This window comes from Gallinula chloropus, assembly GCF_964237585.1.
Source record: "Gallinula chloropus genome assembly, chromosome: Z".
NCBI classification, from domain to species: Eukaryota; Metazoa; Chordata; class Aves; order Gruiformes; family Rallidae; genus Gallinula; species Gallinula chloropus.
The window spans coordinates 74034908-74055642 of record NC_140089.1 but is presented as its reverse complement, the minus strand read 5'-3'; the positions used below and the strand labels follow the sequence as shown (position 1 = coordinate 74055642).

The window sequence follows — 20735 nt, the reverse complement described above, 5'->3', positions numbered from 1 at the left end:
AGTCTTACTGTGTATCCAACCATCGGATGTTTTAAAAAGAGAGTTTTACCAGAAGACATAAAACAGCAATAGAAGATTAAATGCACCATTTTCCAGGTCAATTAGAAATTAAAGAAGGGAAAACTGAATAAAAGAAAAAGCTTTATGGATATAGAAGCTCCTTTGTTTAAAAAGTGGTTATGGAACTGGGGGAAATCTTTCTGTGAATGCTTTTTTTCCTCTCTGTCCAAAATGCTTACCCTGTTTCCCAATTTGAAGTACACTAAGGCACCTAGGCATGTGATTTTGTGGTGGACTTTAGCAGTGTTATGTTAATGGATGGATTTGATGACTTTTTTAAGAAGTGTCCAACCTAAAGGATTCTATGATTCTGAGAGCACACACAGAACCCCAGAGCCATGCACTAACAGAAAATTTGTTTCTAGACATCTTTGATACAAACTGTATCAAAAAGTACCATACTGAAATACCTTGAAAAATAACAAACTTGTGAACGATGTGACGGATACGTACATTGATTATAGTTGAAACAGAAACTGTGTTCAAAGAATGGCTTAATGTCATCAGCTGCTTAAATAATACTGAGATTAGTTTATATTTCTGTGTTTGAAAGGTATGGTAGGACTATTCAGGTAATTCAGTAGTATGGCTTCCTTATAGCTGTACTGAAAACAAGAATCCTATGATCCTTTCACAGGAATGCTGAGAAAAACGAATCAGACATTTTTAATCATTTCATGAGATACATCCAGGTACAAGAGTTGTCACTCAAGAAAAAACATCGGTCCTCAGTAAAAACAGTAATGTTTGAAAGTTGCAGACCCAAGAAGGAAAAAAAGCTTACTTAAACCATGTTTAGCTTTTCACAATGCTTAGCTCAAGCATAATTTTAGAGGGTTGACTCCTGATAATTGATTGCTTGGTGCCAGCAGATCACAAGAAAATCTATTAACCTTAAAGCTGTATAGATCCTCTTCTTTAATGCTTTGAGCTTCACAACCTGCCTCCTGCTTCAGCTCTTTTCTCCTTTGCAGGACCCTACACTTATATTACCCTAATTATATACTGATAACATACATTTAGATTATCCTAAATGCACGGACAGTAGTACAAACACCTACTTACAGGAATCATCCAGTTGGCCAGGTCACCATACTTAGACACCTGCATAGCTCCAAGCATTGTCAAATCAACATGGCCTCTGGCAACAGAAAGTGTGTAATTAGCATATCTAGTTCATGTAACAGCCCACAAATCTTAACAAGCTTTTGTTCACATTCTCATTACATCAATATAAAAACAGTGGCATATCAAAGAGATAGCAACCATTTTGTCACACATGTAGCTGTTTTTTTCTCCTTTCTAGATGTATTGCTGATGCAAATTTTTCTGTCTGCCTACTGAGCCTCAAAAATGTTATTACTTTTGTCTGGTTTTGGTTAATTGCATGCACAGTCAATCAGCTCTGAAATCATACTTTTAAGTGCACTCCTTCACGTATTTACATGCACTCATTATCTTTTCAGAGCCATTAGGATTTAGTGTTTGTTTGCATCCAACCTCCTTCCCGAAAAACAAACAAAAAACAGGTGCAGATGGTGAATTTCCATTAGGGAGGTGGAATGAAGATCACAGTTGCAAGCTGAGCAAAGAGAATATACAGAGTGCAAGTACAGATTAGATACTTGGAAATGACCAAAAAGTAGTTGTTAAAATGTAGTTATAAATGTGTTTATATATGGCCAGGTGGCGGTTGACATGGACATCATTATGGTATCTATTAGTTACAGTGGTTTTCTATTTCCAATAGCTAGACCTAATCCTCTGTAAACCATCACTGAGTAAGTCCGTGACCATTTCACAGGTTGTTAAATGCTAACCATATTTCAAAGAATTACTAATGAGTTCTGTCACTGACTCAGTTTATTCTTTTCATGTTTCAAAAGATCAGGGTTTGTGTTGTTACGTACCCTCTTATCATTGCAAATGATTCATCGCTAGAGAAATAGGAAGAACCTGGAAGAACAGTGACTGTCTCCTTACCTGTAAAAGAAATACGTATTTTGTCTCTTTGACAAATGAAGTCACAGCAATTAGCCAAGAAACAAGGTGGGTTTTATCAAATTCTTTTGGCTTCTGTACAACTATGGATATGATTATATTTACTATATGACATGTAAACCTGATCAATCATAATGAATGGTGAAGCACCTTATTACAGTTTTTAATGATAGGACTGCCCACTCTTTGACCATCAGCAGTTCCAGGTAAGACAGCACTGACACTAGAGGTGGCTAAGAAATCTCTGTAGACTTCAGCCTTCTTGCCTATTCACAGGAAAAAAAAAGGAGAGGTAACTCTCTTGAAAAGGAGTAAGAGCATCTTTAAGAGACAGGGAGGTTGCAAGGAAGAGCAAGCAGACCAGACTGAACAATCTAGAGTGATAATAATGTATAATACAGAAAAGTAAATGACAGATCTAGTCTATACCTGCTTTGTTAAAGTGCACAAGAAAATCTGTTTCTTTGTGCTGTACTGTTCTCTGCAAAGTGCTTGGGTCAACCAATGGAGCATAGATAGAAGTGTCTTTTGACTCCATAACCCTCTCTTTCCTCTCATGCCTGCAACCCGAATCAGTCTAAGTAACAACCATATGTAGAGAGTGTCACTGTCAAGGCATAAGAAACACAGCTGGAGGTGAAACTATAAACCAAACATGGGAAACTTGAGATAAAATAAAAAACAAACGTCTTCAGCACCAGATAGTGTGAAAAAAAGTGTAACAACAGAGGGGAAGAAGTACGAGACATCATTAAACAGGTCCCAGTAAACATGGAAGAAGGGACAATGAGATTAACTAAAAAGATGGGGAAAAGGAAGCAAAGACTATAAGAAAGTTAAAATATAGACTGAAGTTACCTGCTATAATTTAATGAGTTCATTTGATGTACGTTATATGCCAAGTCATTGCACAGAAATAAAACTTTGTTACACAAAAGAGTAGAGAATTAAAGTCATACAAATGGTTTTGCAGTCAGACCATAAGAACTCACAACATTAACACATCCAGACCTGTTGAGACTGCTGAATTGTCTTTCCCTAGAAGGCACCCACCCCAGGCAGTGGGAAAGAACACAGCCTCAAGCAGAACCCTGAGATAAAATGAGAAGCTAAGGCAATGCCAGGAAGTAAGGGACAGAAGGATGAGAGCCAGAGAATAATCTAACAAGAGCACTGCATTGCCCACTTCTTGAAAATGCTCTCAGGAAGTCAGTGCTTGTAAATATTTCTGCTGTAAGACAGAAGTCTACCTTTCAATTACAGTTAAGATAAACTTCATGTAAGACATTCTGAGATTGTGGCAAATAAAAACCCCATACATATTTCAGAGAAATACAATTACATTTACAGCTAGAAACTTGGCAAAAGCCCAAACCATGAGTGTATTTGAAAATGTGGACTTTGGGAGCTAATACTGGGCCATTCCAGTTGATAAATGCAAAGACAATTAAATCCTACTCCTTTTCCATTTAGCTTCTGTTTTCTTCACATGATTTTATAAATTTGGCTGAAAAGCACCTAGACTGGTATTAACTAAGTGTCAGTGGGATTTAGCAGCTTCTGAATGCTTCAGCAATTCTAGCAATAATTTTGGTGGCAGAGCTGAGGTTCATCTACCCTGTGTTCTGTCTACAGCAGCTTCAGAGGAAGATGTCAAGGTGCTTAACATTTAATTCCCAATAATAGAATAATCTGATTTCTATGTTGCATTCTGACTTCTTATGTTAGCTTCATCCCTGCAGGATTATCTCTTTGAAAATATTTATCAAGCATAAATGACAATTCAAAATCATCTTGTCATCCATATAAAAGCACAATTATTATTCAGAGTATTTATCAAGATCTTGGGCATTTTTTCCACGATTCCTCTGTTAACATGGTTATTTCTATTGCACCCTTATTAGAACTTAATTTCTAATGTGCAAGCACATAATTTCATGTTTTACAGTACACTTTTTTTTAATTCTAAGTATTTTTTCCTTCCAGTGACACCTTCAACATTTATTAAGAGAATCACAAACAAAGAAACCCCTCACACCTCAATTTCAGTTCAAGCATTAACACAGCTCTCACGTGCCTCTGACACTTCCTTTCCTATACTGTATTCTTACAGCAGTTACCTAGCTACTGGTGAAATGCTGGACTCAATTCCTTAACAGTCTCTTATTTCAAAGCAGAAGATGGCCTTTAACAGCTCCTTATTTAAACCATAATAACAATAGCAGTGTGATAATGGCAATAACATAGCAGCATGATAATGGTATCAATTAGTTAAGCCAGGTAGCAAATGTTTCAAGTCAGTGAACAATTGCTGGACTGCACACTGGTATTATAGTAAAAGCTTGTTTGATGTCAGTGCTTCATCTCTCTTGACTTTCCAAAGCTTAATTGTACTTGCTAACAGCTGCTGAGAAAGGTATTGCTTACAGAAATATCTAAGTACACACCCCCACACATATATGTGTATGTGTGCATATGTGTACATCAATAAAAAATGTAAAATGCACAAGTTCTCATATTAAAAAAAAACACCATCAGATGTTAGCCATGGGTCTATAACCTATACCATTAACATCAATGAGAGTTTGCAAGGTGCCAAGGCCTACTTCTGTTTGTCACAGTGCAATACTTAGGTGTACATGGAAACAGAGAATGAACATGACCACTAATTTCCACCAAGAAATCAGAAATTAGACACATGCTCTAAACTGTAAAAAGCTTAAGTTTTCAGGCTGCATGACTGCTTCTGAGGCAAAATGTCCCAAAGCAGTTGTGCAAAAACTGTATTAGAAAAAGTATGTGAGGACTGGCATTCTCCCCCCTGCCACACTAATGTAGCAAAAGCAGCTGCCTGCAGCAGAGCCCTCTAGTATGCCGGTTGGTATGGTTTGGGGAGCTTTCTCCCTACTCTGTCCACTGCTCCCTCTCTAAATACAAGCATGTTGCATTACTGGCAACTGACTAACCAGGAATAAATCAGTCCATTACCAGTTACACCCAGGACATTTCAAAACACAGTCCACATATGAATCACTGAAAAACATTTTCTAGAAGACACAAGGTGAAAAGTAACAGGAAAACAAATCCATATTTACATATAGGCTTCACAAAACTATCACATTTCTGAAAAAGGAGGATTTGACCCTTCACTGCCTAGCCTGAAAGAAAGTTTCCTTCAGTAGTATTAAAGTGCCCCTAAGTATAAGCTCTGTAACTAGAATATAGACATCTCAATTGATCAAAATCAGACTTCCTTTAAAAGAAGATAAATACATTAATAAGTAAATAAAACAGGAGTCTGGGTTCAAGCACTGAATCAAAAGAACAATTTTAGATTAACAATGAATAATAATTTTTCATAAATTAAATATATTTAAAAGATTTTACCTGCATTAATCAGGTCTGGATCTACTTCATTTTCAAGTGGATAAGGACCCTGACAACAACACAGACATATCTCAGCTTTATACTGGAAAACGTTTTAGATACAGTTATAACTGCTTTATTATTTCTAATGCTTGCTACTGAAAAGAGATCATCATAGGCATGCATCTTTTTTTTTTTAATCTTTAGCAGAAAACACCCCTGATGATACAAGTCACAATTTACATCAACTAACATGTCAGGACTGGAGGACAGGGGATAGGGGCTCTTAGAATTACTAAATAACCAGGTGGGGAGCCAGGGGGGAGCTGTTTGGATTGGTTTTGGAGATATTTTTGGTTTTTAACCAAAGCAGTGGACATTTTTTCAGTACGAGGTATGTAGGTGCAACTTCACAAAGCCATACAACAGTGAAAATAATATTAACTTTAAGCATTATTTGAAATTATGTTTGATATAGCATACAAGGCTTAGTCTTGCAAACTAAGGTTCTGACTCCAAGCCACCCGTGTACTTAAGAAGACACTTAGTAAAGTAGTATTATAATTCTGAAACTAGCATTTCCTTAAAATTTTCATTTATGAATATATATTTAATATATATTTAATAAAACTATATATATTTAATAAAACTATAATTAGGTTGGGGGAGGAGTGAGGAATAAAACCCAGCCCCTGCAAAAAATTACGCTGCTGTAAGCAACAAAGACATATTCTTACCAAACCCAGGACTCCATTTTCACTCTGTAAGTGAACAGTTATGTCTGGACTGATGAAGTTACTGGCCAACAGTGGTATTCCAATACCCAGATTAGCTGAAGGGAATTGGTTAAGGCACAAACAGGAACACACTTACTGCAAACTAGTAAGTTTAAAACTGTGATCATTCTACTATGACTAGATTAGAACTGTTCTCTTCACAAACACTTTAATTTTTAGTTTGATGCCTCATGTTTGTGACAATTTATTTTAGTACTTTGATTGTCTAATTGCATTCTGGCAAATGGTTTACACGAGGGTGGTGAGGCCCTGGCACAGACTGCCCAGAGAAGCTGTGGCTGCCCCCTCCCTGGCAGTGTTTAAGGCCAGGTTGGATGGGCTCTGGGCAGCCTGAGCTGGTGGAGGGTGCTCCTGCCCATGGCAGCAGGAGTTGGAACTAGATGATCTTTAAGGTCCCTTCCAACCCAAACTGTTCTTTGATAACCACACACACCCCCAGTAAAGCTTCATTTCCAGCATACGTAATTTTTTTCAACAAATTCATGCAAAAAGAAAAAAAATTCAACTGCTACCAAACTCTACAGATACACCTGGATAAAAACTCTGGCATCCTATGTCTTTAAATCCATCTATTTCAACAGGGTGTTAATAAAATTAGAGAATTCCAGGCTCTAGAAAAGACTATGAGTGCAGTAATTAACATGTCTTAAACAAAACAGCTGCAGTTGTTATTCTAGTGAGTCATCGCTTTAGCCTATGTCACAGCTGAAGGATACCATACATGCCATCCTCAAACTCTAAAGCAGCCCGTCTGATGATCCTCTCCCTCACATTGTCTCCTTGTTTCTGTTTGGCTTTTGAGTCTTCAGGCTTTCGGACTGACAGGCGCTGCAAAAGAAGTCATTATAAGTAAAGATTAGAATCTAGATTCTTGCTTCTTGAGACACAAAAGCCTGATTTGTGATTGCACTAAGATACTTGGCCTAAGAATAATGTTATTTATCCATCTTCTGCACAAACTGACCTTTTATTCTATCAGTTCAAGCTTATTTAAGCCAATGGAGTCATCAAATATCCTCACTGATAGCCTCCGAGCAAAATGCTATTTCTTTGCATTGCCAAGGCTGAGAGAACATATGATATGCAGACAACTGTTTTAAGAAGGCAGCAGTCATTAGTGCAAATACTAGCGAGTCTGAGATTCTTTACCCCAGAGATACCTAAATTGATTTGTAAAATGTCAGCTTAAAATACAGATACTGCTCTCTTTCTGCATTCATTCAAGTCAGTCGCATTCAACAACTAAGTTTTCAAACACAAATCTCTACAATCTCTCACAAATCTGCCTGAAGTTGTTTCCTGAGATTTGGTGGCCTTAAGCTGATGCTTTCTAAATCACATGTAAGCCAAAACGCCACCTCATTCAAGAAGTTTCTAAGCCCTTTTTTGTAAATCATTGTTTATATACATTATGTTCTTTATGCATCTCTCCCACACATGTAAAACTGCTCTGGGAAACATCACATCCCCCCAGTATGTCTTCACATCCTTTCCTACTTCAGGCCATAATGACATCGGGCAAAATTATCCTTTGTTCCTCTTCATCACCACAAAAGAATTTTTGCAGTGTCTTTTTTCCCCACGCTGGGAGTCACTTTCCTCTAGGTAGTCAGAAAGAATCAGTACAAATCCTCTTGAATTTCCCAGCAACAATCTTGTTATGCCTTGGCTATTTTCCCTAGAATTGGTGCACTTACAACTTAGGGAAAAAGTAAGAACAATCACACAGGGTTTCTCTGCAGCAAAGAGAAGGTTGGATAGAAAGTACAACTTGCTCTACAGGGACTGTATGTAAACCAAATTAGGCAGGAACTGCTAGTTAAAGATAGAATTATGACAGACTAACTATCCTCTTTATTTCTCATTTCTCCTCTTAGCACTTATCATACTCAAAGTTTTTACATGTACAGCCACATCCTTCATACATAATCTTTTATGGAAGAGTAAATAAATTTCCTTCCTATAACTCTATTAATGATAGGCACCACTGCCAGAATTAGAAAATTACACAAACAAAATTAAACTCTTACAACTTTGCTGTGCAGTTTATAGCAGGTATTTTATCCCTGCCTTTTTCTTCCTTTTTTTAAAAGATATACGGAAAGGGACAGTTGACTAGATAGGTGTATTTACATATGCAGACAAGCTAAAGAAAGTCAGGTGTTTGTACAAAGGTCACCTCTTCATCCAATGCCAAACTGCAATAAGAACAGCAGTTTAATAAATGCAAAATGGATTTCTCTCATGAAAGGTTAAAGCTTTTCTGTGAGATTATTTGCACCCATTCAGAATAAGGAAACAGGCCATTAATTGCAGTATAAGACAACATGACCAGAAAAAGAAAGAAAAAAGAAAAGAAAGAAAAAAAGAGGTTTGACACATCTGGGTCTAGTCAAATACTCAACAACATGCAATATGTTTTTTCAGAATGAACAGATGGAAGGGGGAAAAAAGCTTTTAACCTTCACATTCATAAGAGAGTTTACTCAAAGAAAAGGCTTTGTATGTCTTTCTAGGACTTTGTGACTTGATTTTAATAATAAAAGTTCAATTATTACAATTCCTTTCTGCACTTATTTTTCAAGATGTATTTTTCCTTGTGTCATATATCTCCCCCTCCACCAGCCCTTGTGATGACATTTTGAATAATTCCCACCTCCAGAATATGGAGACACAGAAGAATACGTAATTTTCAATTGCACTTTAAGAGCTTTGTCACACCACTAAAATGAATATAGGAACATAGCCTGAGTGAGGCAAAGCCGCAGAAACAAAGTACAATTACATAATCATTATTTTCTTGGATGTTTTCAGTGATGGAATATTATTACTGAAAATTTTAATAGCTATTGACATCTTTTATTCAAGCCAGAAATGCCACTGGCTTAAAAAAAAAAGTTTCTCCTTAGAGAGAAGGAAAGAAAGGTTCCAGGACCCTTGCAACATAACATCATTCAATACATTGCACAAAAGAGACCAAGACTGGCCAGATGTACCCATATCAAAACCTCTCCAGTAGAAAAGAATGTATCTAAGTGTAAAAGTCAGCTCTTAGTCCAGGTGTTCCCCTTGTTGTGCCTACAGGTAGCAAACTGAGAGGAGAATGAAGTAGCATTTTCCATCAAATTTTCAACTGTGTTAAAGTCATCCAGGACCACAGGCAACTGCTCTGAAATAAATCAGGGACAGACCCAAAGACCTTCAGGTGTAAGAAACAAGGCCCAAATCTCAGGTCCCCACAGAACTACTGTACCTGAACTCCAGTACTTAGCAAAACTTGACAAGTCTTTCTCACACTGTTTTCTCAGTGTTAGTATTTGATGGCTAGAGTAAAAACCCTGTAAATTCTAAAATACAACCTAAGCTGTATGTTGTGACCAAGAAGTTCAGCTACTTACTTCAATTCTCTTCTCAAACTTCTCTCCTTGTATCAGACGATCAACATAGATTTTAGGAACATGAATGTCTTCTGGGGCAAATGTTCCTATGTCAACTATTTCCTCCACCTACACAGAGAAAAGGGAAAATGAAAGTATTCAGAAAAAAAGCATTCATGAGAGAATTTTTTTTAAGCAATGAAGTTTCAGAAATTAAATATACAGTGGATCTAATCAAGAAAACTAAGGAATGGGTGAAAGCAGATATACCCTTTAAAATGGCTTGAAGAAATATATCATGATTAGTTACACCACAGTTGTTTGTACCTACAAATAATTTCCATCCAAACAGAAGGAAACAAAAGGTTGCAAAACGTCAAGAGTACAAAGCAGAAGTATGAATTTTAAGGATATAAACACAGAAACTAGTGTTTGTATCCACAGTGTTCTCCAAAGTTAGTCTCCATAGGTGCTCTCTAGAACTGAAAACATTTTAACTGTGATATTCAATTGCAAGAATGATGTGAAAATCTAAATCTCTACAGTTAGTGAAACATGGGTTCACCACAAAATGGCACTGATCCATACACAGTACATTTGAAATGTCATTTATCTGAAGCAGAACTGGTAATGGTTTTCTCTGCCTGAGCTTGAGCTGGTCTGGCTGGATACTGTTAAACCCAGACACTTGCAGCACAGACCCTCAGCCATGTCTGATGTTTTCACAGAATCCCTGAATGGTCAGGGTTGGAAGGGACCTCTGGAGATCACCTAGTCTGAACCCCCTGCCAGAGCAGGATCAGCTAGAGCACAAGACAGTATACAGGCAGGTTCCGAGTATCTCTGGAGAAGGAGACTCCACAGCCTCTCTGGGCAGCCTGTCCCAGGGCTCTGCCACCCGCACAGTATAGCAGTTCCTCCTCATTTTAGGCGGAACTTCCTATATTAAAGTTTGTGCCCATTGCCTCTTGCCTATCACTGGGAACCACTGAAAAAAGAGTGACCCCATCCTCCTGACACCCACCTCTCAAGTATTTGTAAGTATTGAAAAGATCACCCCCTCAGTTCTTCTCTTGGCTAAAATGTCTCAAGTCCCTCAGCCTCTCTTCTTAAAAGAGATGTTCTAGTCCCCTAATTGTTTTCATAGCCTGGTTTTGTACCCTCTCCCAGGGAGCCCAGAACTGCACACAATATTTCAGATGAGGCCTCACCAGGGCAGAGTAGTGCAGGAGAGGAACCTCCCTTGACCTGCTGACCACACTTCTCTTGATACACCCCAGGATCCCATTGGCTTTCTTGGCCATGAGGACACACTGCTGGCTCATGGCGAACCTGCTGTCCACCAGGAATCCCCAGTCTTCTTCCACAGAGCTGCTTCCCAGCAGGTCAGCCCCCAACCTGAACTGGTGCCTGGAGTTACTCCTCCCTACATGCAGGCCCCTACACTTGCCCATGTTGAATCTCATAAGGTGACTCTCTGCTCAGCTCTCCAGTCTGTCCAGATCTTGCTGGTTGGCAGCACAGGCCTTCTGGTGTGTCAACCACGCCTCCCAGTTTTGTGTCATCAGCCAACTGGCTGAAGGTACACCCTATTTTCCCTGATAAGTCCCAGGTGCAGAGGGTACTTCTTGTTGTCACAACCCAGACACTACTGCTAGGGCTGTACCTCCATCTGACCACAGAAAAATGTATTAATTTTAAAGGTCAAAGATAACATCTGAAACAATCTACCCAAAAAGAAATTAGTTTAAGTTTCCAAACTGCTGTATCACCAGGAACTAAACTTTTCAGGAATGTCCAAAGTCTAAGAACCCCAAAACAAGACCCAGGGTATGACATATCAGTGGGGATACATCACTTAGTATCCATCACTGCTAAAGCAGCATTAAAGAACTTAAAATTCAATTTGACATCCTACTGTTGCAACACAATGTGATCAATAATAAATTCTACGGTATCTCTGAAAGACAATTACCTTCCCACCATGCCTTGCAGTGTGGCCATAAAAACCCAAACAAATCTACCCTAAAAGCAGCAGAGGGAGAGGAAAAATTAACAAACTAAAGACCACAGGATGGGTTTCAGATAATCCTTAAAAAATCCATAGGGTAGAGACAAGTGGTGAGATCTGAAAGATCAATGTGGTAAGGAAGTGGCAGTAACAGCACAGTGACACCAACATCAGGGTTCATGGAGAACAGAATCATACATCCAGAAAGTTCTTAAACACAAGATAAGGAGAGACAATCAATTCAAACAAGAGTCAAACTACTGTATTCACAAAAAAAGCAACATGTGCAATTTTATCCATGCCCTATTTCATTAAAGGTTTTTAATTTAAACATGTGTTTTAAAATTAGTATGGACATGAAGTCAAACACAGGATAAAGTGAAAAAATCCTGACGCACACTGCACTCCGAGTCCAGTGACTCCTACTCGCACATGCTCAAACAGGAGGAGAAGCAGGGGACAAGACTTCAATGAAGCCATACACCAGCAGACAATCTGCTACCAGAGGAATTCCCAAATTCACCTTTTTCTAATTAAATCTGTCTTCACTTACCAGGTAGAAATTTACACCTGGGGAATACTCATTGCTACTGATTTGAACCTTTCCATAAAAGAATGTCATTACTTGCTGCAGTAGCTGAAATTATAAACCAAAAATATTTGCTGGTACAATCGAACCAGCTTCCAGAGAATTATGCTGTCAGAAAACTTGACATGGTGTATCTCTACACCCATAGAATAAATCATTTATCCAACAATAAATTGTTGGATTCTGTTACTAATCACTGCATTTTCTTAATCAGTATTTTGTCTCTTTGGAAACAGCAGTCAGCATAGCTTTTCCTCAGAAGAACCATCAACATAATTATTTATTATTTCCATATATTATCCTAAATGAACATCACATGGACAAACTGTATTTTGTCCTAGGGATTTTAAATGATCCTTAAGGATCCCTACAGACTGGAACACCTGTATGTTTACAGGAAGTTTGCCAGTATTCTTATGGATGTTTTGCAATTATTATGTTTTACCATGTAAGAATAAGTAAGAATCAAATGTAATTAAAATTAAGTATGTTAAAATATCCACATAGCAATAAACCAGAATTTTCAAAATGGATTGAAAGTTTGCATGTGATGACTGCAAGAATACGTATCATCCAATTCTGCAAGTGGAATTCATGCAGGGCAAATATAAATGTGGTGTGATTGTTCCAACTCTCTCCCAATTCTTCTGACAGGGAACCAGATGATACTTCAGCTGAGAGACTCTGGGTGGGCTGCCAGCAGCCTCCATCAGTATTGCCAGCACTACTACCACAAATGAAGCCTTGCCAACAAAAGTGGAACAGAGAAATCTGATGGCTATAGGAACCACCAACTTAACTTTCTGTGACTACTGCAAGACAGGGCCCAAGCATCTTTCCAGATAGGGATATCTTCCTAAAAAAAAAAATAAATCCTTCCATATCTGGGCAAATTCACTTTCCTTTGAAGGTACATATTCCTTTACGAGTCCTTTACGTAACACATCCATAGCCTAAGACCCAATGAGACATGCAGGAGAGCATTGGTATTAATAATTAAAAGGATGTGTGTGAGTTTTCTTCCTGTTCTGCTCTGCTTTTTAATCCTTCTGTTCTTTCTTCTCTCTACTTACCTTGCCTCAGGCTTTATTTTGTCATGTACAGAAGAATCCTGTAAACATCAAAACCCATTGGTATCCCATTCAAGAGACACAAAGCCTGGCAAATCATAAAAAAGGAACTAATCAGGGCAGACCACCTCCTGCACTTTTTAATTAGCAAATCAAAATACTCTTGTACCATTTAGATTACCTTGATCAGATGTGTTCATTTTCAATCTTAACATCATCAACATGTTAGAAGATAGGAAATGTTTACATGTCTGCTACACAGGTAAAGCTAAAGAGTAACTTCAGGAGACCATATGGGCTGAGTTTCCTCTTCCAGGAAGGTTCTGATGTGTGATTCAAAAATCCTTTTATTGTTTCAAGAGTTTCACAGTATTGGTTTTCTTCCTGGGAATAAATGTTCTTGCAAATCTTGTCTGATTGCTGACAATGGGAGCAGAATGAATAAATTCAATCACTTCTGAATACTGGTTTATCTGCAAGTACACCCAGAACATAAAAGCTGTTCTCTGCTATGAATCACAAGAGCCTTCTGCCATTCCGTTTGGAATCAGCACTCATAGAATCAATGGTCATTCGTTTCACAATATCACTTCCTTCTGTAAGTTACATCTACTTTTCCCTTTTTTAAAGTAGTTTGACTGACTTTTGCTTATGGAAATTCACCTGCTCTTCTATGGTTTTATCTCAGAATTTCTAAATGTGTCCAGGGAGAGGGAAAGTGAATGTCAAAGGTTATGGACTTCCAGTAAGAAGCATAAAGAACTCCAATTTTTGATTAAAAATTGCCAAGGAAATTACAGTGACACAACTATTCATGCCAAAACACTTGAAAAGAAGAAGGCTGTTCCTTTGAGTTTGTACCTTTTGACTTGTTTCTGCAGCCTAATTATGTCCTTTATGAGGCATGAAATGTTTTCAGTGGTTTTAGTTTTAAAACTCAGTTTTCAAAGAACTAAGCTGTAACCAGAAATGGCAATATAATTCCTGATTCTGGGAAAAAAGTTGAAAATGTGTGTGGGTGGGTGGCTGAAAGAAAGAGACTGGGGGAGAGAGCTTAACAAAACCTATGCATTTTTAAGTAGCTTATTTTTACACTGGCTTTATTAAATCTCTTCATCATTACCTTAATTATCCTAGTACACTTCAGTTCTTCAAACTGAAATAATAAAAAACCCAGCAGAACATAAGTAGAATACAACATTACAACTGGTCAAATGTTCAAAACAAACAGAAGAATTAAATCAAATTTAGCCCCATAGATACTGAACACAAGCTCATTAGAGGACTTCTTCAGTTCACTGCTGGAAGACTCAGCGTATCACTGCAAAATTCATCTCAACATTTATAAAATAACAAGTTTTTAAAAAAATAGACACAATAAGGACTATCAGGAAAAGTTACATGTGTCTGGTTCACTCAAGATCACAGAAACTGATACCACTCTCCATGGCTAAAGACAAACAAGAAAAAATATCAGTCTTATTTTTAATTGTTCAGACTGAATTTCACAAAAAACTTTGATATCGTAGGACAGTGGAATACACTCTGAAAATAGGTCACTGGAAATTAAGAACACACAACACAAACTTACTGGGCTACAGGATAGAGCAAAGCATGTTATATTTATTCAGTTCTGCCTGCATGCAGGGAGATGAAAACAGGATGTCCTGAGTTCAGTTCTGTCCTTTTCTGACTCTAAGATCATGAAATTCCTACTCCTGCCAAACTCCTATGGCAATGAAATGACAGTCAGTCAGTAGCCATCCTGAAGAGGAGACTTCTACAACAAACTTAAAAGCAAACAACTACCAAGTAGTCTGATATAGGCATACCATGGTCAACAACCACCACGTTATGCTCACATGGAATAAACGTCTTCATAAGCATACTGAGAAGAACAGTAAAAATCTGTAAAGTTCATATTTATTAGAGAACGTTTGACTTAATTAGACTGATCTGGGTGAAAGTGAAGGTCCATTTAGCCCAGTAACCCTTCTTGGCAAATAACAGGAGCTTAAAAGACATCATGGTGGTGCTGGTTGTATTTTCCCAGCTTCTTGCAATGTGCAGTTTAAGGACATCCTCAGTCAGAGGCTGGACATAGACCACCTTGCTTCATAGCTTCTGGCGGACCATGAACTTGTCTAATAGTTTTCATGGAGCCCCATCATTGCATTTCCACAATTTAACTAGTACGAAAAACATTTCTCACTCTCTAATGTAATTTCACTGTGTGCTTCCTCCTCTTTGCAATACAGGAATAGCACACAGCTGTTCTTTATTTGCCTGTTCCATACCAATGAAATTCCTACGAACATTTGTATTTTTTCCTGGTTTCTAGAAGACTGTTACCCTCTGTAAACATCACAGAGAAGAACAGTGAGGTGTGGTGCCAGTATGTCATATCTGATCATTAAGAAAGCAAAGCTGACATAAATCTTCTAGGTTTGTCTCCAGGTTTTTTGTCATGTGGTAACAGATCCTCATAAATAAGAAGCCTCTGCCAGATTATACTCATTTCACCTTTTCCCCCCCCCCCACTGTTCTAAATCTCAATTACAGCCACTTCTAGATGCCTCAGGCTTTATTTCTTCTCTCATACTTCTCTGCAGCTGATGCTTGTTTTCTCCAACCGCCCCTTTCTGTTCCTCACATTTAACCTCTTCTTGTACTGCTGACAGGAAAGAAGATAAGACTTCACTAAATTAAACATTCTAAGTACTAATGCACAACTGCAAATAAAAGATGAAACATACTTGATTATCTGCAAAAGCTGTTTGTAAAGTTGTGTGAGCGCATGGAAGAATGAGAAAAACTTAACCACCAGCCTCTGAAAAGGTTTTACCATACACACAGAACTACACTTCTTCAGAGATTTTTAAGCTAGGCACATTTTAGCACAGAAAGTTTAAGTTTCAAGAACATCTTCTGCGTCAGAAGATACTGATACTCCACAAAAGTATAATCCTAAAAAAGTATTCTCAAAACAACGTATTTCACCTTTTTATTTTTCTTATAAATGGGCAGTTTTACACAAAATAAAAACACGCTCAAGCAGACTCACTTGAATTACAGAAGTGTTTTCAGGAAAGAGTAGCTACTTCAACAATAAATGCCTGATACCAACTGTGTCTGTAAATATGCAGTAAAAATCCATCCTGTAAGTATGTGAAACTTCCAGTTTTTCCTCGAGATGTTCGCAAAGTAGATAAACTCAGAAAGAGTCTGCTAACTACTACTGGTTATTGAAGTTGCTCCATTACATTACAAACAAGCGATGGAATCGCTTGTTTGACCATGTGCACAAATAGGCCTACATAATTCTGCATGAATCAAAAAGCAAAGACAATAGCCGTTTTCTTGCTTCCTTAAATCAATTCATTTTGATTTTATGCTATTTTTCTACTGTAAAATTACCTGAATTAACTGACTAAGACATTACTTTAAGATCCAGCAATCTACCAGACTCGGTATTACCAACCAACCCTCCTGCAGCAGGCATACCTACAGCCTTCTCGAAACCTGATTGTTTAAGGAACAGATGATGGTTGTGATCACATTTTGAGACTCATGCTTTCTTGATGAAATGAGGTGATTTCATAGTACTCAGTGCTTATTTTTACTATATTCAACCGGATGATAGTAGTGACAACAAAAATGGGAACATAATTATGTTTTAACCTTTTAAAGTGCCCAATTTTAATCAGTATCTACGTTCTTAGCACAAAGTTAAATGTAACCATCCACACAAAACACATACAAAATTGACTTCTCATATCTGGAGAAGTCAATTAGGGAAAATAAGTATTTTAGATTACATTATGTAATTATTTTAAAATCAAGTAATTTAAATAATGGGAGAAGAGCCAGAAGAAAACAAACCCACCGCAACTGCTGAACAGTCTTGGTTTGTTAAGGGTTAGCTAATCCCCGAACAGCAGGGGTTGGAAGGGATCTCTGGAGATCATCTAGTCCAACCCTGTGCTAAAGCATGATCACCTACAGCACGTTGCACAGGATCATGTCCAGGCAGATTTTGAGTCTCTCCAGATAGGGAGACTCCACAGCCTCTCTGAGCAGCCTGTCCCAGTGCTCTGTTTTTCCTCATGTTGAGACAGAACTTGCTGTGTTTATGGCCATTCACCCCTGTCCTGTCCCTGGGTGAAAATGTTTGGCCCCAGACTCTTAACATTCGCCCTTCAGATATTTATATGCTTTAATTAGATCCCTTCTACCCCTCAGTCTTCTCCAGGCTGAACAGGAGTGGAGTTTTGTCTCTAATGGCAAAAGAAGGAGATCAATTTATACTAGGTACCTCTGTGCAATGCTAACTAACCACATCCCAAATCCTCCCACTCCTAGCAGAATAGCCACTAACAATTTTAACTCTACTGGAATAGCATCACTTAGCATCCATGCAGGCAAAAAGTACATTTCTTTAAATGCATTATTCCTGAATTTCATTACTTATTTTCAAAATACTTTAGATTGAAACTCTCTGAACTATTGGAAAGTAAAAATAAGTAAATTGTATTTTTTATTAAAATCATTCACATATTATCAAGGAGATTCAAAACCTAAAAAAATCACTTTTAATTTCAACAAAATCTTTTATTTTCTTACTCAAACCAGAGCAACAATAAATGGAGACTGAAAGAAATCTCATCTCTTATGTATTTAAGCAAATGTAAGTTAACATCAATAACAACATCAATAAGCTTTACTTCCAAAAATCAGCTAAGAAAAATTGAATTACTGAAGGGAGTAAAAAAATATAGAAATGTAAAAAACAACACCCCCAAAAAATGAAAAAAAAAAACAACCCAGAAATTTAATTCCACCATCCAAGAAAGAATTCTTTGTATTTTCCATGTTATGCAAGTCCAGCTAAACCACCCTCAAATTCAAGGGGTACCTCAATCTTAAGGATCAGAAGAGAGCATGCTAAGCAAGAGACATACTGGAAAGTAATCAGGGTGAAACAATATATTACCAGCTATTTTGTAGTAAATTATATTGCTGATTCTCTATAGTAAGAAAAAGAAACCCCACAGGTATTGAAATAAAGCTGCCATTTCAAAATGGCACTTTATGTGCATACGGATATTAGATATCGGTATTTCAGCCATTCATTATAGACAGTGATAGTTTACAAAGAATCTTGGAAAACATTTTATAGGCTATGGCTGTCTTTGTCTACAAGGGACCAGTGTGGTTCATTTCACCTTAAAAATCCTAGTTGATATTGCAAACCCTCAAGATACTCAACATCAATACAAGTTTTTTGTATTGTCAAGGAAGGAGGTAGTCAAAAGTAATTTTCAAGGGAAGGAAAGGCAAGTGCTCATACTATCATGTGGCTTCAACATTTTTAACTGATTAATCAGAAACCACAAGAATGTGGGCATTGAGATTGTAAGTAACAACCTTTAAGAAAAATGTAATTTTTCTTACCCTAGATCACTATCCTACCTGAAAGATGCCTGGGAAGGAAAGCACTATGCATGCACGGAAATAAAAACCAAGAATAGTGCTTCACAGCATGAAAAATATTGTTGGACACTGAAGATGATAGAAACATGTTAAATTAGTCCTTTATACTATTAAAGTTTTTGCTTATCACAGACTAATGAGAAATTTGATTTCTTTCCCTCTAGCAAGGGTGAAAAATTGTCTGTAGCACATTCGATATTCAAAATATGACCTCTAAACTCCTGATCAGACCAAGTGTTCTATTCTGTCTCTGTATTTATTAATCAGGCTGAATAACCACTGAAGCACATCAAGCCAATACCAACTGCCTTAACATTCCCAATAGAGCTCTTACACAACTTATTTAAACTTTTATATGAAGTCTATCTTTTTTTTTTTTAACCCTGATCTCCTCAGGCCCCTCAAAAGAGAAAGACATTGATATTATGTTTCTCTGCTGTCTCTTATTCCTATGAATCATTGAAAGAACAATTAGGTGCTCTCAGAAAACTTCACAGTCATTTAGCAACTTTTGTTCTTCTTGTGTCTGAAAGTCTAGATGATGTCTTGAAGTGGGTGACTGGGTGGCCAGCTTTGTGTAATTCATCTTGTTCTCACCCTTTCCATAAGCCTCCTGGCAGACTTCTAAATCAAATACATTTGGGTAGTGTATGCTTCAACCATGATGGAATCTGACAAAATCTATCAGAAACAGCAATTCATTTCTACTTATATGGTGGCTCAATATAGTCTCTTAAATCTGGAGTTTCGTAAAATCCAAATTAGTTCTATATTTGAATGAATGCAGCACATGTACCATCACATTTCTGTAAAATTTATGTCCAAAAAATGTGAAGATCACTTTTCTAAATGAATGAAGACCAGAGAGACTGAGTGCATACACAGCTCAGGAAAATCAAGAGATAGTCAAATTCCATGGGCAATGAGGGGACAGGAGGCTTTTCTAATTGCTGTTGACAAATACAAAGTGCATAACCCCTCCTGAATACTTTACAAGAGGTGACCAAATACCAGAGCATCAAGAATGTGCTGCTGTTCAGGCTAGGAAGCCTTGTTTCTCACCTGGCCTCATCCCAAGATGTCACAAAACCTACAAGACTTTTCAAAATACACAATTACAAAAACCCAAACAAAAAAACCCCAAGCCCTCCAAAAAACCCAACACCACAAAGTAACATAAACAAAGGTGCATAAAAATTCGCATGACACATCGGTGTAACTTCCACCAGCCTGGAATTCAAATAGGTAAAAAATTTGGCATAAAAATGCAAGTGTCTGTTTTGAAGGTAATGTGGGGGAAAAAAACTGGTATCTGAAACTATTTTAATGGAGAAATTTAGTGTACTTAAATAACTGCTATATGTTTGTACCCTCATTTGCAGCTCTTGATGCTCACAGTGTTTGAGAAATTCAGCATTTTGCAAGCCTGGAGGGCACAACTGCGCCTTAGCAACCGGTTGGCAACACCTCCCTCTTTTTGAACGGGAGCATGTCCCAGCTATCTTTGCTTTTCCCTGCTTCTTTTAACAAGAAGAAGAAACTGATAGAATACATCTGACTTATTACAAAGATGAACAAAAAAAAGAAATGCATCTGTTTTTCTACAACAAAAAAACCCAAAACATCTGTTTACACATGAAAATGTTCCTAGATTTGTCTAGTTGTTCCTTTCTCCAGTTTAAACACAAGTGACAAAGTAAGGAACTTAGTATCTAATTCATGGGCACATCGACCAGAGTGCATTTCCATGCAGTGGGCTTCAAGACTGCAGGTTTCCTATAAAGCAATCAACTGTTCTGTAAAAAAAGGGAAGTCTAGGCCACTTGCAAATAAATACCAGGAAAACTTCAGGAGACAGAAATAGAAAAATACTCCTTAGTTGTCATCTGTTTTTTTTAACCATCTTCTGCAGCCTGAAAAATCAGCACAATTTGAAGTTAAGACAGTTTAGGTATCTCAATCCTTTGCTTC

The 20735-nt window shown here is 37.5% G+C and overlaps 1 protein-coding gene across 1 annotated transcript in view; it reads right to left on the bottom strand.

Annotated features, from left to right (window-relative positions):
• The window catches only part of OXCT1 (3-oxoacid CoA-transferase 1), an 88141-nt gene that overhangs the window by 28738 nt on the left and 38668 nt on the right, over positions 1-20735 (bottom strand). The window contains exons 8-13 of the mRNA XM_084278730.1: positions 9623-9730; positions 6941-7052; positions 6165-6259; positions 5449-5497; positions 1971-2043; positions 1126-1201 (exon numbers count right to left, since the gene is read on the bottom strand). Coding sequence (XP_084134856.1) covers positions 1126-1201; positions 1971-2043; positions 5449-5497; positions 6165-6259; positions 6941-7052; positions 9623-9730 — 513 coding nt within the window. The remainder of the gene's footprint in view (positions 1-1125; positions 1202-1970; positions 2044-5448; positions 5498-6164; positions 6260-6940; positions 7053-9622; positions 9731-20735) is intronic.